At 36.6% G+C, this 18,867-nt stretch overlaps 1 protein-coding gene across 1 annotated transcript in view; it reads right to left on the bottom strand.

The window, feature by feature from the left end:
• Positions 1 to 13,938, bottom strand: part of RSBN1L (round spermatid basic protein 1 like) — a 97,180-nt gene extending 83,242 nt beyond the window's left edge. Inside the window, exon 1 of the mRNA XM_074194006.1 lies at positions 13,322 to 13,938. Within this exon, the coding sequence (XP_074050107.1) occupies positions 13,322 to 13,907 (586 nt within the window). The 5' untranslated portion in view covers positions 13,908 to 13,938. The remainder of the gene's footprint in view (positions 1 to 13,321) is intronic.
• Positions 13,939 to 18,867: the final 4,929 nt, after the last annotated feature.

Here is an 18,867-nt window from a genome sequence, read left to right as displayed (position 1 = left end):
GGAATAGATAAGGTACAAAAAAAAAAAACAGTAGTAAATGACTATGGTAATCTATTGAATGATAAACTCAAAAGACTCCAGCTTCTGGGACAAGAATTCACTATTTGACAAAAATTGCCAAGAAAACTAGAAAATAGCATGACAAAAACTAGACATAGACACATATCTTACACCCTATATACCAAGATAAAGTCAAAATAGGTACAGGATTTAGACCTAAAAGGGTACCAGAGTACAAGGAATAGTCTATCAGATCTATGGAGAGAGGAAGAGTCTACAACCAAAACAAGGAATTCTAAACTGCAAACTGGATCATTTTGGTTACATTAAATTAAATCGTTTTTACAGAAATAAAACCAATGCAACCAAGATTAGGGGAATACAAAAAGCTAGGAAACAATTTTCACAGCTAGTATTTTGAATAAAGGACTCATTTCTAAAATATATAGAGAACTGAGTCATATTTATAATAATACAATTCATTTCCTCAAGGGATATGAATAGGCAGTTTTCAGATAAAGAAATTAAAACTCTCTATAGTCATGTAAAAACATGCTCCAAATCATTATTGATTAGAGAAATACAAGTTAAAAAAAACTCTGAGCCACCTCACATCTATCAGATTGGCTGAGACAGAAAAGGAAAATGATCAATAATGAAGAAGATGTGGGAAAACTGGGATACTAATGCTCTTGTCAGTGAAGTTGTGAACTGATCCAATCTTTCTGGAGAGCAGTTGGGAACTATGCCCACAGTGGATACCCTTTGATCCAGCAGTATCACTACTAGGGTCTATAGACATCCCAAAAGGGAAAAGATCCAAATGTACAAATATTCCTTAACTGCTCTTTTCATAGTGGCAAAGAATTGGAAAATGAGGGGGTGTCTAACACTTGGGGATGAGTAAACAAGTTATGGTGTATATAAACATGATGGAGTACTATTTTCTATAAGAAACAATGAGTGATCTGACTTTAGAAAAGCCTGGGAAGGATATGCATGAACTAATGCTGAGTGAGCAGAACTGGGAGAACATTGTATACATTAATATCAACAACTGAGATGATCAACTTTGATGGATGCAGATCCTTTCTGCAGTTCAGTGACCAAGGATAATCCTGAGAGATTTGTTATGGAAGATGCCATCCACATCCAGAGAAAAAGCTAAGGAGTCTGAATGGAGAGCAAAGTATACAATGTTCATTCACTTTTTTAAAAAAAGTCTTTTGTGTTTTTTCTTTTTCTCATGGTCCCCCCCCTTAATTCTAATTTTTCTTTTACAACATGACTAATATGGAAAAATGTTAAACATGATTGTACATGTATAATCTATATCAAATTGTTCACTGCTGTGGGGAGGGGTAAGGGGGAAGAAAAATGTGCAATTCAAAAGTTTACAAAAGTATAAATGCTGAGAACTATCTTTGCAAGTAATTGGAAAACAAAAATTTTTAAAAACCCATAAAATTTATAAAGGAATGACGCATCTGCACAAATTGTAATAAGGTGAAAATCCTTTCCTACTCAACGAAAGAAAAAAGAACAGATGGCATTCATACTGAATTTAATAAATATTTCTTAATTTGGGCCACACAACTATGTGATCTACATACTATAGGGGTTACCTTTCTCTTTAAAGAATAAAAAAAACCAAGGCTCAGGGAAATTAAGGGACTAGTCTATGATGACATAGATATCAGCAAATTAGAACTTGTTCTTGAACCTAGCTTCTTCTAGACTGCATGTTGAGAAATTACAGGATTTTTTTTTAAATCACAGTATCAGAGATTTAGATCCAAAAGTCAACGCTGAACCTTTTATTTTTCAAACGAGGAAACTGAAACCTAAACCAATTTATCCTGAGTCAAAGTATGTTTCTGAGGCAGAATTTGATCCCAGATCTTCTTAACTTAAATGTCTAATATTCAACTCACTGCTGCCAACTATACTAAATGAATAATTATTTTTAAAATAAAAAGGTTTTGCACAACAAAAATAGATGCCTCCAGGGGAAAAATAGATGGGAAAAATTCTTTGTAATAACCATTTCTAATAAAAGTTCTGAAATAAAGTATAAAAGAATCTCCAATCTTACATTTCCAATTGCCAACCTATTTTTTAAATGATTTAAATCTTTTTATTAAGACATCTCCTAAAGGCTATCCCAAGGACATCTTAAACTCAACATGCCCAAAACTGAACTCAAAATTACCCCCAAAACCCTCTCTTATTCCTAACTTTCCTATTTTTGTCAAGGGCACCATCAAATCCTTCCAGGCTTCAAATCTAGGTATCTTTCTCTCCTTACTCTCACTCCCCTTAGCCAATTTAGTCGTCAAGTCCTTGTCAATTTTACCCAGTAATATTTCTCATATAGACCCCATACTCCCCCTCACACCCTACCCCCATTTCCTTGAACACCGCCAACATCCCGGTGCAGCCTTCTTCACCTTGAGCCTGAACCATAACCTTCTGACTGGTCTCTTTGTCAACATTTCTTTCCTCACTTCTACCCACTTATTGAGCTTCGTAAAACACGCGACTAAATACAACCCATCCCTACCTCTTTTCAATAAATTCAAGATGCTCCAAATTACCTTCAGGATCATATTTAAACTTTGTTTGGCTTTTAAAGTCCTACATAACCTGAACACTTCCTTTCTTTCCAAACTTTTTATAAATTACTTCCCTTTCCACATACTTCGGTGATACAAATTCCTTACTATTGCTATTTAGATCCCAATTCTATTATCCAATGAGTAAGATAGTCATTCCAGTTTTTCATCTTCTGAAAATGTGATAAAAATGCCATCTATGCCTCTGTTGATGTTATCAGCAAAAATATCCAACAGAACAGAACAAGGGACACAGTCCTGGGCTCCTGAACTATGTAAGATCCTTTGTCCAGAGTAGCAGTTATCCAATAATCCAATTTTGGGGGTTGTGTCAGTTAACCAGTCCTGAACATATTACATCCGTCTACCTAGTCTACATGGTCATTAGAAGAGGAAGCCAAATCTCTTACTGAAACTTAATCCTTGCCTTTCAGAATTAACTCTTCCTTCAAATACCATATATTTCAAAACATCTAAGGGAAGCTTAAGTGGCTTCCCTTCTTTCTCAAATTTTCCTAGTCCCTTTTATTTGGTCATCATATTACTCTCCTAAATAATCTTCTTCTAGTTTCTCTTGACTGTAATTCAATCTTCACACCACTCCTAGATTAACAGTCTTAAATTTCCTTTGCCACTGTCATGAACTATCTGTGTGCATGTTCTACATTCACCTAAAAGAATATAGCCTCAAAGCCAGAGACTTATAATTTTTTAAAATCTGTATCCTCATTACCTAGCCCAATGCCTTGAACACAGCTTATAGTAAATGCTTGTTAAATGAATGACTACAATGCAAAATAGTCTTCAAATATTCTGACAACTCTTTCAAAAGAATGTACTAGTGTCATTTTTTCCTAAGATGCTTATAAATGACAGCAGAATGGAAGACTGTCAGAACTGTTTCTACTGTTTCTATTAGGAACTGAAAAGCTGACAGTTGCAGTGTAGAAAGGGTAAATAGCAAAGCCAGAGGGGACGATTTATGAAAATGGAGCCAGTTCCAAATAAATTCTCAAGGATAAAGGCAGAAACAAACTGCCAAAAAAACTATTTGACAAAGCTAGACAAAATAGTAACAAAATTCATCTGGAGGAAAAATAGTCAAGAATATCATGGGAATTAAATGAAAAAAAAAAATACAAAGAAAGATGGCCTGGCTGTACAAGATCTAAAACTATATTATTATAAAGCAATAGTCATCAAAACTTCCAGGTACTAAGAAATAGAGAAGTAAATCAGTGGAGTAGATAAAGCACAAAAGAAATGGTAGTAAATGACTATGGTAATCTACCCTTTGACAAACCCAAACACTCCAGCTTCTGGGATAAGAACTCACATCTGATAAAGAGTGCTAGGAAAACTAGAAAACAGTATGGCAAAAACTAGGCATGGACCATCATCTCGTGCCCTATACCAAGATGATACGGTCAAAGTGGATACCAGATTTAGACATAAAGGGTGTATCGATACTATTAAGTCAATTAGGAACAAGAAATAGTTTATCTGTCACATCTGTAGAGAGGGGGAGGATACAACAAACAAGAGACAAAGAACATTGAAAAATGGAAAATGGAAAATTTTGATTACATTAAACAGTTTTTTGCACAAATAAAAGCAATGCAAACAAGATTAGAAGGAGTACAGAAAACTGGGAAGCAATTTTCACATCACAACTAACATTTCAAATAAAAGACTGATTTCTAAAATATAAAGAATTGAGTCAAATTTATAAGAACACAAGTTATTTATTCACCTGATAAATGGTCAAAGGATACGAAGTTTTCAGATAAAGAAATTAAAGCTCTCTGTAAGTCATGTGAAAAAATGATTAAAGAAATACGTATTAAAACCACCTCATACCTCTCAGATTGGCCAATATGGCAAAAAAAAAAAAGGAAAATGATCAATAAAGGAGAGAATATGGGAAAACTGAGATGCTAAAATACTGTTAGTGAAGTTGTGAACTGATCCAACCATTCTGGAGGGCATCTTGGAACTCTGTCCAAAGGGCAATAAATCTGTGTGTACCCTTTGATTCAACACTACTACTAGATCTTAAAGAGATCATAAAAAAAGAAAAAAGATCCACACACTAAAAAATATTTATGCTCTCTTTGTTTTGGCAAAGAATTGGAAATTGAGGGGATGCTCATCAGTTGGGGAAGGGCTAACCAAGTTATGGTATATGAATATCTTGGGGCACTATTGTTCTGTAAGAAATCATGGGTGGTCTAACTTCAGAAAAGCCCGAAAAAACTAACATGAACATGAGTAAAATGAGAAGAGCCAGGAGAACATAGCACACATTCTGTCGGGAGCCAGGGTCCCTAAACTGTTTGACACAGTCGCAACAAGAAGACTCAAGGCAGTCACACTGCCTGATGGAACAACATTTCCTTCTTCAATATATGTAGGGATTTCATGCATACCAATATTTATAGGTTTATTATTGATTGCAATATTTACTCACCCTAATAGTTGAATGACTATAAAGGAAGGATTTCAGAAAAATTCCTTGAATAAAACAGATTGTAAACTCTGTCCAAATTTAACAGGACTGCCTCTCCCTGAGGCATACAAAAGGCTTCAACATTATGAAATCTCTGGAAAACCCAACACTGGGAATTCCGAGGAGATGTCAGAATATATACAAGGAAAACAGATACAAGATGGGTCAGATAAAATTCCAGGGAAATTAACAGTTTTACCCCCTTTACCATACACAGGAATATATGAAAAAGATGGTGAGAAAACAGTACAGGTGACCAATATGTGAACTCCAGCAGCCTTAGTTTCATGGGAAAGAATAAAAAAGTCACAGAAACTGTGGTTTCTACCAACAAGGCCTGAAAGAATAATTGGTTATTGTAAGAGTTAAAGGATGGGTGGACAAGCATAAAGACCCTCACTATAGATTGTTAAGGAAGTATATTGAAAAACATTACACAGAAAATATAAAAAAAACTTTCCATTAAAAGAACTGCTTAATTAATAACTTTAAATGAATTAACAATTATACAATGTAGTAATAAATAAGGTAATAGGTTGAGGTCATCATGGTCTGAGTAGGGATAAGAAATCAATTAACTATATGATTATTAAACTTGTAGCCACATGAATTATATGATTGATGATGAAAATTGTATACTTTTGTAACCAAGGAAATGATCTTAGCTTGCTTGCTTGAAACATACATGATTCTGAGACTACAAAAATAAAGCCAAGCAACTGACAGTCAACCTGCTCCTGCCTTTACCCCCTTGTTGACTCAACTCATTTCGCGGACTCTATCCTCCTGTCAGGTTCCAAGGACCCCACAGAGGCTGGACCCCCGAAACATTCACATCAACAATGTTAGATAATCAACTATGATGGATTTACTCTTCTTACAAATACAATAACAAAAGACAATTCTAAAGGATTTGTGATGGAAAAGACCATCCACATCCAGAGAGGCAACTATGGAGTTTGAATGCAGACCAAAGCTTACTATTTTCAAATTGTCAAGTTTGTTTTATTTTTTTCTTTTTGTTCTAATTCTTCTTTCACAACAAGATTAATATAAAAATATCCTTAGCATAGTGATACATATAGAATCTATATTAGATTACTCTCTGTCTAGGGAAGGGGGAGGGAAGGGAAGGAAAAAATTATAGAACTCAAAACCTTACAAAATAAAATTATTACTGAAACTGTCTTTACATGTAGTTGGAAAAATTAATTATGTTTTTAAAAAAGAAAGAAATGAAATCACAAACAGCCTGACTTCAGAAAAGCCTGGAAAGACTGCTATAAACTGATGCTGAATGGAGTGAGCAGAACCAGAAGATCACTGTACACATCAACTGTGATGGACGTAGCTCCTCTCAGCAATTCAGGGGTCAAGGTCACTCCTGACAGATTTGATCCAGAAAACACCACCCAGACCCAGAGAAAAAAACTACAGTCTTAAGTATATTATGTTCACTTTTTAAACTTCTTTTATATTTTTTCTTTCTTTCCCATTTTTTTCCCTTTGGTTCTGATTCTTCTTTCACAACATATTACAGAAATATGTTAAACACATTGTAAGTGTACAACCTATATCAAATTGTTCACTTATGGGGATGGGGAGGGAAGGAAGAGTGGCAAAAAAATGTCTAACTCAAAAGCTTACAAAAAATGAAAGTTGAGGGGCAGCTAGGTGGCGCAGTGGATAGAGTACTGGCTCTGGAGTTAAGAATACCTGGGTTCAAAAAATTAAAGTTGATTATCTTTGCATGTAATTGAAAAAAAAAGAAAATAACATTATAATATAAAGATAAAATTAGATATGTGTAAATACAAGCAGGAAGGTGATTAGCAAAAAAAGTAAAAAGAAAAAAAACAATTGTAAACAAATATTTTCCTAAGCCTTATTTAATGATCATTTTTGAGCAATGTCTTGGATAATAGAACTCTAATTCTGCAGTCAAATATGTCTGTTTTAGAGAGAATTATTTTCTCAAAAGAAAAGTCTCCCCATGTCCTGACTTTGCTATTTTTATCACTGTTCTAGTCCCTTAACTTCATCTTTGTACTTTTTCTACCCACCACAACCAGTCATGAACTAAATCCTAATTATTCTTCATTTAAATTGCATTCACATTCAACAAATATTTATTACTAACTAATAGGGATATAAAGGGCAAAATGATACAGTCCTTGTTCTCAAGAAGTTAAAATTCTATTTGGAAGAAATAACATGTTCATAGAAAAAAATCAGTCCATTTATCCTCAAGTTCAATTAAGAAAAATTCATTCTTTTGCAAAATATTCTTTTTTTACTTTATTTTACTTGTTCAACACTTACTCTACACCTATATCTTAAATCTTTGTACTAGGTAGGAAGTTCAAGCCTTCAGGAGATTATAGCTTTGTTGAAGAAACAAAACACATTCATAAATAAATATAATAGAGAGAGCATAGAATCAAAATATTAGTTGAGGGACAGGAAAAACAAAGTGACGCCACAACTTTTTTTTTTTTTTTAGGTTTTTGCAAGGCAAATGGGTTTAAGTGGCTTGCCCAAGGCCACACAGCTAGGTAATTATTAAGTGTCTGAGACCAGATTTGAACCCAGGTCCTCCTGACTCCAGGGCTGGTGTTCTTATCCACTGCGCCACCTAGCTGCCCCCAATGCCACAACTTTTTAAAAAGATTAGGAATCTAAACATTTGTTACAACTAATAATTTTTGGAGAAAAGTAATGGAGAAGAGAGTAATGAAGAGTGAGTGGTTAGTAACTGCTTATGTTGATCAATCAATTAGTTGTAACAGAGAATTTTTTTAAGAGCTTTAATTAAACATTAAGACTAATTCAAAAAAGGGAATTTCAAAGATGTACACAGACAACAGCAGCAGGCAGTTGTGGATACTACTATGTTAACATTTCACATGCATTTTAAAAGAAAATCAAGGGGCAGTTAGGTGTCGCAGTGGATAAGAACACCAGCCCTGGAGTCAGGAGGACCTGGGTTCAAATCCGCCTTCAGACACTTAATTACCTAGCTATGTGGCCTTGGGCAAGCCACTTAACCCCATTGCCTTGAAAAATCAAAAAAAAAAAATTCAAGATATATGTTCTTATGATTCATTTTTGTATACAATTATTTTTCTGTTCTCTCTATACTGAAATATTCAAATTTGCTCATTTTTAAGCTTATAATAAAAAAGGAAGAAAATTATAAAAAGCATTGAAATGTATAAATATCTTCTCACCCCAAACTCTCAGAATTTATAAAGTTATAACAGCTATTTATTTGTAGTTAGCCAATCTTTAACAGCCATTCTTCTCTCCTGTATTTAATCTGCTAAAAAAAAAAACAGAAAACAAAACACATAAAATCATAGGGCCAAAAAGTTTGAGCTGTAAAAGGATAAACTTTAACTCTCACAAACTTCCTAATTTTCAAAATCTGATATTAAAAATGTTATACATGAGGGGAAAAATTATATGTGTATCTATATGTATATCTCTCTCTCTATATATATATACACACACACACACATATATATTTAGTTAAATATAACAAATTACTGCTTATATTTAAAATATAGAATGGAAAACTTTGCAACATGTTAATTTTACCTTCAAAAAAAGCAAAGCTTGTGCAGATAGAAGCTCAATATCTTTTCAAGAAAAATATCTTAACCTTAAAAAAGCAGTCTGATTTTTAGAATAAAATTCATGAAAAAAATTTAATAAAATGAGTTCAAGCTTCTTCATGCCACTTGACAGACAGGTCCAGCCAACACTGGGTAGGCGGCAGTAAATTTAACACCACTCTTCTCCATAAGCCAATTTCATGAGGCAATAACATAAACAGTTTTATGTCTTCCTGATTTAGGCCTGACCGAGCAGCAAAATTACACAACTAATCTTTTAACTTAGTATTAAATAAAATACATTCTGTAAACATACTTTTGAGAGGCAGTGGAGGCAGACTGCAGACCTTGGATTCTCTGCTACTAGAGATTCAAGTCCTGCCTCTGACTCACTGGCTGTGTGATCCAAGGCAAGTTATTCAGCCTCTCAGGGCCACAGGCAACTTGGTAAGCCCAAGTTCAATTTCCTTCCCCCCCCCTTTTAAAGGTTTTTGCAAGGCAATGGGGTTAAGTGGCTTGCCCAAGGCCACACAGATAGGTAATTATTAAGTGTCTGAAACCAGATTTGAACCCGGGTGCTCCTGACTCCAGGGCCGGTGCTCTTATACACTGTGCCACCTAGCCGCGCCCCCAAGTTCAATTTTCAAAGACTTACATCACAAATTGCAGATGCGTGTCACAGAAACACACACACACACACACTTTAGACTAGAGCATTGAATATGATAGATTTTGTTAACACTTAGATTTTAAGTGTTTAGAAAACCATAATCTATACAAGTATGTTATATAAACAAACAATAGGGCAAATTAGGTTAAGGTGTTTAGTTATTTTCTACAAAATTTGTATTCTTACTTCCAAGGCATTCTTCCTAAATATTAGATACCTTTCTAATAATCTTTCATTTTTTAATTGGAGAATTCCACATTTCCATTTCAAAAAAATAAAACTTAATTTGTCTACTTTGATATGCCAAAAAGATAATTAAAGTTTACCATATCTCCTAAGACACTAAAACTTGTTTCAATAATTTTATGGAAATCATTCTCAAATATTTTCCTCATCTTGTTAAATATGGCATAATTTATTTTTTTCCTGAATCATCATTATGAACTTAATTGTCCTATGATATAATACCCAAGTAAAGGGCTCCCTGGATCACTGATGTTTAATATCCCAGAGAAGTCTATTTATCTACTTTCTACAGTTTTTTTTGTCTTCTCCCAATCAGTGTCATTTCTAACTACTGTCATCCTATCTCTCTAACAATTATCGCTCTTTTCCTATTTCTAATCAATAAACTGAAAAAAGCAAAAAAGCAAGTTTGTTAGAATTCTGAGTAAAATAGAATGAGAGGAGTAAAGGGCCTATGAGTTTTAATAAATCAATTTTGACCACATTAAATGACTAAAATGACCTATAGCTAATATAAATAAATACTCTAGTGTTAAGTGAGTGAAACCGTTCCCAAGACTTTGCAGTACAGGCAACTCTCAGATGATGGAATTCCCCCAACCAATGCAGATCTGCATTAGTCTCTGTAACTTCAGCTTGGAGTAAAAAGAATTTAAAAGATTTATCCAGGATCATACAGTCAATACATCTGAAAAGTAGGACTTGAACTTAGGTCTTACTGACTTTAAGGATGGCTTTATTGGTTAAACAACACTGCTTCTCTACTACCATATCCATCCAGTTTATTCCCTCTAGTTTAAAAAAAAAACTTAAAAAAAAAGTAAGTTTATTTGCCCCATCTTCTTTTATTAAGGCCATATATTTGCAAGGTTAAATGGTTGAATTATATTTATACACATCCATCCAAATGGAACAGGAGCACTAATCAAATCTCATTAATCTGATTAAAGAGCTAATACTATTTAGAGGGTGGCTAGGTGGCACAGTGGATGGAGCAGCGGCCCTGGAGTCAGGAGCACCGAGTTCAAATATGGCCTCAGACACTTAATAACTGCCTAGCTGTGTGGCCTTGGGGAAGCTACTTAACCCTATTGCCTTGCAAAAAAAAAAAAAAAAAAACCTAAAGAAAAAAAGAAAGAAAAGACAAAGAACTATTACTATTCAGAGGAAAAAGTATTTTTATTTCTTAATTCAGTTATTGTTTTATTTCGGTAAGGTATGGGTTAATCTCTCTCAATTAGAAAGCAAAGATTTAGGGACAACCAGGTGGCACAGAGAATAGAGCACTAACCCTGGATTCAGGAAGATCTGAGTTCAAATTTGACCTCAGACACTTAATAATTACCCAACTGTGTGACTTTGGGCAGGTCACTTAACTCTATTGCCTTGTAAAAGCCAAACAAAAAAACAAAGAACCAAAAATTTTTTTAAAAAAACAACAAATGTTTCTCCCAGAGAATATACCAACAGCACTAAAGGAAAAGGTTAAATAAAACTATTAGTCATATTTGTTTTTTCGCATAAAACAGCAATGTGGTCATTAAAAAGAAAACCCAAGCTTTCCCTGATGCTGACATATCTAGTTCATAGATGTAGGGAATCCCAGATGTGAAACAATCTCCAAGGTGCAGATCTGCAGTTTTAAAATATTGAGAGCAAGGTGTATTGCTTTTCTTAAATCAAAACAATCTAATCTTTGCTGGATCACTATTATGAACTGTATTTCAATCTAACTGATTTCCTTGCTAATCATATGTATTATTTTGAGATGAAGTGAATAAATTTTTACCGTTTTGGCATGCCACCAAAAAGATGAAGAATCCCAGTTTGAGTTCTGCCTGACCCACTGAAAGGCTAAATGACTTGCCCTTGGTTACCCAGCTAGTAAGAGTGAGAGATAGGCCTTGAAGCTAAATCATTCTAACTACAAGACCAACTCTCTATCCAATATGCCAGAATGATTTTTAGAAAGGTCTTTTTGAGGAAAAAAATTCAAGAAGGAAATATGCCACCTTGAGCTACCTTCAACATAAAATTCAACAATAAAAAAAATTACCTAAAAGAATTTACAGAAATTACAAAACAAACATAATTAAGTTGTTTTATTTGGTCATTACCCTAAGAAAAAAAGGTTTCAAAATGGTGCTTAATATGAAAACCAATACCAACAATTGCTTGGAGATGTTTTATGTTTTTAAGCATTCTAAATTACAATATTTTTGGCCATAACCTTACTAAGTCATGTCATTCATTATTCAGAACCTCAAGAAAAAAAAAAAACTAAAAAAAAATCTATCATTAAACTCCTTCCTGATCATGAAGATCAATGTGGCAAATGAATTATCATATGCTTATTCCCTAATTCCTAAGAATAGAAACTGAAAAGCATTCAAGGAATATGAGTTTGCTAAGGAAAAAATTGTTTGTTGCCATCGATTCCAATAATGAAAACAAAATAACTTAAAAGATATATATATGCTTCTCAGTACTTCTGAATATAACCAAAATAACTGTCACTCTCAAAAAGACTGGAGGAAACTCCCCAAATGATGGGGAATTCCCTTAGTATTAAATGGCCAGACTTAGATGCAAGTTATTTTACAGACAAAAGTGGAAAACAGCTGAAGTGTTAATACTAAATGGCATGCAACAGTCATATTGTCAGTGACAATTCACTTTATTTAAGAAGTGTTTTTGTGATAGGATACTAAGTGAAATCAGCATCACAGATTTTTCTGATTTTCAGCTACTCTTACTTATAAACAGTAATACCGGAGATCATCACACTGCAATATCTAGAGGCCAATTATTTATATTAAAAAAAAGGTAGTGCTTGAAAAAACGTTATGACAGTTTTACAAGTCTGAACAGAAACACTTTTTTTCCATCAGATTCCTTTTGAAATATACTTCTACTCGAGCCACTTTTTAAAAAAGTTTAATCTCTCTCCTATTGATTTTATTCTCCATGAGAGGTAAAATGATATGGCAATAATTGATAATCCTCGAGGGGCACTGGGAAATGGGGAGTTTCGAACACCAAAATCTCTCAAAAAAAATATGTCTAACTCTAACAGCAACATGGGGGCGATGATCAATCTTGATGGACTCGCTCATTCCAGCAGTGCAACAATCGGGGACAGTTTGGGGTGATCTGCGATGGAGAAAGCTATCTATATCCAGAAAAAGGGCCGTGGAGTTTGAACAAAGTTCAAGCACTATTCCCTTTAATTGGGGGGGGGGGGACCCGATATGTTATTGTCTGAGCTTGCTATCTCTTACACTTTATGTTTCTTCCTTAAGCGTATGATTTCTCTCTCATCGCATTCAGTTTCGATCAATATATACCATGGAAACAAAGTAAAGAATGACAAATTGCCTTCTGGGGGGGGGGAGGAAATTGTAAAACCCAAAATAAATAAAATTTTAAAAAAGGAAGGAAAAAAATGGCTATGTGGAAGAGAGGAGGAGGCAGAGGGAAGCTGCCTCCTGGGCGGCCAGGACACCACCTCATTTCCCTAATAGGGATGAAAAGCTGGGGCCTCGGGCAGCTCCCGGCTGACGCCAGGGCCCCCCCGTTTTTGACAGGCCCGGGCCCGCGGGCGTGGAGGGGGCTGGGCCCCAGCGCCCACGGGCAGCTTCCGCGGGCCCGGGCCGGCACCCACCTCTCTGCAGGAGCTTCACCTCCCCGTTCTCCTCTCGCGCCCCCGCGGCTTCGCCCGCTCCGGGGCCGACGTGCCTGCGCTTCTCCTTGTCGCGCTTCTCCTTGGGTCTCCGCGGCTTGGCGGCGGCCGAGAGCAGGAGGTGCTGGGGGGGGCGCTGCGCGGGCAGCGGCGTCGGGGCGACCAGCAGCTTGCGGGGCAGAGGTTGGGGAGACAGCGAGGAGGAGGAGGAGGAGGAGGAGGAAGAGGAGGAGGAGGAGGAGGAAGTGGCGGCGGCGCCCGCGGGGAAAGGGAAGCCCCCGGGAGGGGCGGCGGCGGCGGCGGCCACGGCCGCGAAGCTCCACAGCGCCGAGCTGCCGTAGCTGGGAGGCGGAGGCGGCGGCTGCCTGCCGCTCCCGCCGCCGCCGCCCCCTTCCCCGTTCACTCTCCGCGGCGGCTTCTTCTCCTCAGTCCTGACCTTCTTGGCCGACAGAGAGCACGACGGGTCCCGAGAACTGGGAGGCGGCGGCGGTTTGCAGAACGAGTCTTTCTCCGGGGCGGCGGCGGCGGCGGCGGCGGCGCCGGGGACGGGGCTCAGCGGCTCCGCCATTTTGCGCTCCTGTTGTATTTACTCTCCCTCCGCTCCCGAGCGCAGGGGCAAGAGGGGCGGCCCATCCTCGGGAGGGGAGGGAAAGGCGAGGAAGGGGCGGAGCGGAGGCGGGGCGGCCCGGAGGCGCCCGCCATAGGACGAGCGGCGCTGAGGGATCACCCCCGCCACCAATCATCCTCGCGGACGGGGGGGAGGCGGGGCGGGCCCAAAGAGCCGAGAGAAGAAGTTGAGCGCGGTTCCGCGGCACGCGGCGCGAGGCGGAGAGGGGGCGGGGAGGGCGCGCCAACCGCCCCCGGGAGCCCTCCAGCTTGGGGCCCGGCCCGAGATGCTCAAGGCCGCCTCTCCCCGGTCGGCGCCCTTCTCTCTCTCTCCGTACAATTATTTCCCCCTCTTTTCCGCTTCATTACTTTCTCTTCCTGGTCGCCGGGGCCTCTTCCTGGCTCTCTCGTCTCTGACGGCTTAATTCAGGGATGTTCAAAGGAGGGAAGCTGCGGCCGACTGTAAGTTGTTTATCCCATTGAGGTTCTTTAAAGGGATGGAAGAAGCCACTCATTTAGGCGAGAAGCTGCTGTTGCTCTTGTCGTTCCCGCCATCCGCCTGTCGGTTTTATTTCCCTTCCTCGAAAGCTGGAGTCAGCAGTCTCTGCTCAGCTCAGCCTTAATTAAGCGCCTCCTGTATGCCAGGCCCGGGGGGGGGGGGGGGGGCGAGACACTGAGACGGGGAGGGGGAGGGGGGTGCTTTCTCATCTATCCGGATTGGGTACTGCCTTATGTGAGAAATTTTCTCTTATAAATGTTCCTTTTCAGAATACTAATTTTTCTAAATAAAGGAAACAAAAAAGATTATTTATCCTACCTGAATCTTCTCCATAGATTAAAAAAAAAAAGTATGTTTAAATAGCGGCCAAGAGTCCAACAGAAAAACCGTTGGCATTTTTATAAAAACCAATTTAGCAATCTATATGAACAAATCTCAAGCTTTTGAGCAAAAGTGTTCTGTGAAGATTTTGAGTGCTTTAAGTTTTGTGTAAACCTTTTGTGTTTAAAAGGAAAGGGTTTGAGAAGTTAAAAGTAATAATTTGAATATAATATCCTGTACTCCTACATATATATCCTATATATATACTACTCCAATATATCCTGTACTTCTCCTATATATATTCCTATATATATATACTGCTCCTATATATGCATATATATCATATATGTGTGTATATATATATACACACACACTGTGCCAATATACTATCCTGTACTGCTCCTATATATACATATATCATATATATGTATATATATATACACACTGCACCAATATAATATCCTGTACTCCTATATATATCCTATATATATATATTTCTATTATATATTTTTGATCCAATATAATAAATATCCTGTACTGCTCCAATATATTATATGTACAATACATTTATATATATATATATAATATATATATATATATATACTGATATACTGCTCCAATATAATATCCTGTACTGCTATTTGCTTCTAAACTGACTGAAAATGTCAGAATTAGGGAATCTGTGGAGTAGATTGTAAAGTCAAAAATGAAATGACTAGTGAATAGTCTTTTTTTTTTAATTTTAACCATCAGAATTGACTTAAGATGTAAGTGGAGGGGGAAAGTGGATTGTAAAATTGTATTAGTCAAGACAAGATGATGAGTAAATAGACTTTTAACTAGTACCTATAGTCTTCAGTATGTTTAAACTCTGAAAGAACTGGTAAGTGTCGAGGGCCCTTGAGAGCAGCCTTTGTCTAAGTGGGAAGCATTACTTCCTCCCATTCCTGTAAACTAGGAAATGGGATTTTGAAGGTTTTCTTTTTACAGTTAAAATGTCTTTTAAAAACGTCCAGTGTCTGGAAATGGTCATGATATAATGTAATAAACACTGGATTTGAAATTCATTGAACTGGACTCAAAATTCTGCCTCTGCTACTTTACTACCACTGTGACCTTGGATAAATTACTTCCCAGTATCTCAGTTTTCTCATCTGTAAAATGAGGAGGTGGCAATAAATAGTTTTCTAGTTCTAAATCCTTTGATCCCACATGACTTGGAAAGTCTAAATTTGAAATAAAAACCTCAGGTTTCAGTCATAGCTCTTCTACTATGGGTAAGTTATTTGACCTCTCAGAGCTAGTTTCCTTATCTGTAAATGGAGATATTTTATACTCCTTACCTCATGGAGGGACTTTCCCTTTCTTTATATCTTCATCATTTAGCAGAGACTGCCTGACTCTTGTAAGCATAGGATAAATGCTTGTAGATTAACTGATAGAGTAGATGGAGAGCAGGACTTTAAATAAGTACTGAGTTCAAACCCCATGTATGTGATTCTGCAAATCACATAGATCTTTGCCTCAGTTTCTTCATCTGTAAAATATAGTAATAGGACCTAACTAATAAGTTTATGAAGATCAAATAACATATATAAAACTTTTTATAAATACTGTTTATAATATATAATTATAGCTATTATTTATATAATCCTTTGAGATTTGCAAAACACTTTAGAAATATCATCTTATTTAATCCTTACAACTGAGGTGGACATAAGTTGAATGACTTGCTATGGTTTGAACAAATAGTAGTGTCTAAACTACATTTGAACTTAATATCTTTTTGAATCTTTGTCCATCTATCCACTATGCTATATAGCACAGTTAGGTCTTTAATTCTCAGGAAATTGCAGGATAAAATATAATCTAAAAATATGAACGTAAGCTCATAGTATTGCATATTGAAAAATGTTTGTGATTGTACAGCTCAATTTTTGTTTTTTGTTTTGTTTTTCATGGCATTGGGATAAAGTGATTTGTCCAAGGTCACACACAGCTAAGTAATTATTAAGTGTCTGAGATCGGATTTGAATTTAGGTCCTCCTGACTCCAGAGCTGGATCCATCATGCCACTTAGCTATCCCTCTCTCCTTTGTTAAATTGAAATAATGTTTAATTTGAGCTTGGGTTTATCCTAAAGCAACATCAATATGAATCATTAAAATGAAAAATTATAAAAATGATTATCCTCCTGCTGATGGAGTTATTTAACAAAAAATAAGTAGAAAATATATTTTATAATGAATTTAAGAAGATTTTTTGAAAATAATTCTGAAACCTTTATCCAACTGTAAAACAATTTATTGGTTTTTATTTCAAACTTTTCCATTTAAGAAAAATCTAAAGTTTTAAATTGGGAGTTGAGTTCTCCCAAAGTATCTTCCATATAACCCTATTTGACATCTTGTTTTACCCCTGCATTCTCTCTAAAATAAATATTAAATGGACCAGATAGAAGGGCCTATATTTCACAGTAGCTATGAAGATTTTCCTGAGTTTTTTTTTCCTACTCTTCATTGCTGCAGCCACCATCCCTATACTTGAATACTTGAATATATTTGAATACCTTAACTATCCTATGTAAAAAAAAAAAAAAAAAAAAAAAAACCCTGTTTTCCTTTGGTTCATTTGAAACAAGGTTGGAACCCTTCAAAAGAATTTTTATGAGAAAACTAATGGTAAGCAAACAACATTACCCTACTTCTTGCCCCACAAAAAAAAAAGAGAGGGGGAAAAAATCCTAAGTTTAAAAAAAAAATGCAGATTTCTAATCCTAACTAACTTTTAACCAAAGATCATCTTAGTTACCACTGATTATGTGGTACCCACTTCCCAGTCTTTTTCCCCTCAAATCAAAATTTTCTAGATTGGATTATTATCTTTGCTTGAGAAACATACTTCCATTTCCAGCCCAAGGTTATTTAGAATTGACATTACTACTAACATTTTCAAGCTTCCCAAAACCTACTGGCATTATCATTTCCAGCTCTGACCCTCCAAGTGTCCTGGGTTAGGCTTTCTTTTTAATTTGTACCTGCATTGGCTCCTTGAGCTTCTGCCAGGTCCCTGACAAACTGAATAATGCATTTCCCACCCACACTGGAAGTTCCATTTCTTTCTGATTCTTTACCTCCACTTTAGATCATCTACTGACTTTACCAATAAAACCTTTAACCTATTCCTCAAGGTTTTCTACATTCCCAAGAACCTAAAAAAAAGGTCAAGCCCTTTCTCCCTAAACTGTTCATTTCCTCTACATTCTTTTATATATATATATATATTAGATGACAAATTTTGAATCCGTAAGCAGGTATACCTTTGGGCTAAATTGATCAAATAAAGACAAATATCAATTAGGCTCACATTTGAGTTCAAAAGATCAATTGAATAAAGAAGTTGAGAGGCATGCTGAAACACTGCAAACTACAGTATTTTCTCATCTATAAGATATTCCCATGTATAAAACACACCTTAATTTGGGGGCCTGAAATTTGTAAAAAAAGTATGACAAAAAAATTATTGAACTCGAGTTTTATTCATCATAAAATTCATGCAACTCCTTATCACTGTCAAAACTCTCATCTATGAGTTTGTCCTCATCTGTGTCTTCGGAGAGACTCTGACCACTGTCCTTCCTGTGCTCTGGTCTATGGTTGACCACAAGCACTCCCTGGGCAAGTCTGGTACATAGATGCATGCTTAGTCCATTCCTTTTCATGAACCTGAAGCACCAATTATGTCCGCCTTTGAAATCAATAACTGCGTTTTCATCAGCAATTTTCTTGCCTCAGGCTAAACCATCTTTGTGGACACAGTAATTCCACTCCCCCTTTGCTCTTCAATCCCCTCTCTAAATCAGGCCATTTTGCTGACTTGCCTCTCATGGCTTTCTTCTGCAGGGCATTTTCAGTAGGATTTCTTCTTCCCCAACCAGTCTCGGATTGTTTTCTCAGTTGAAGAAGGACCAAACTAACGTTCAACAGCAGGATTTCCAATCACTTTTGCAAACTGGATCACTTTGTACTTGAATTGAACACTGTAAGAAAATCTTTTCTGAACCATTTCTGCAAAGAACGTGGCAAAACATAATCTAATATAC

Source organism: Macrotis lagotis, chromosome 7 (genome assembly GCF_037893015.1).
Source record: "Macrotis lagotis isolate mMagLag1 chromosome 7, bilby.v1.9.chrom.fasta, whole genome shotgun sequence".
In the NCBI taxonomy this organism is placed as follows: Eukaryota; Metazoa; Chordata; class Mammalia; order Peramelemorphia; family Peramelidae; genus Macrotis; species Macrotis lagotis.
This window is presented reverse-complemented; position numbering and strand designations above follow the sequence as displayed.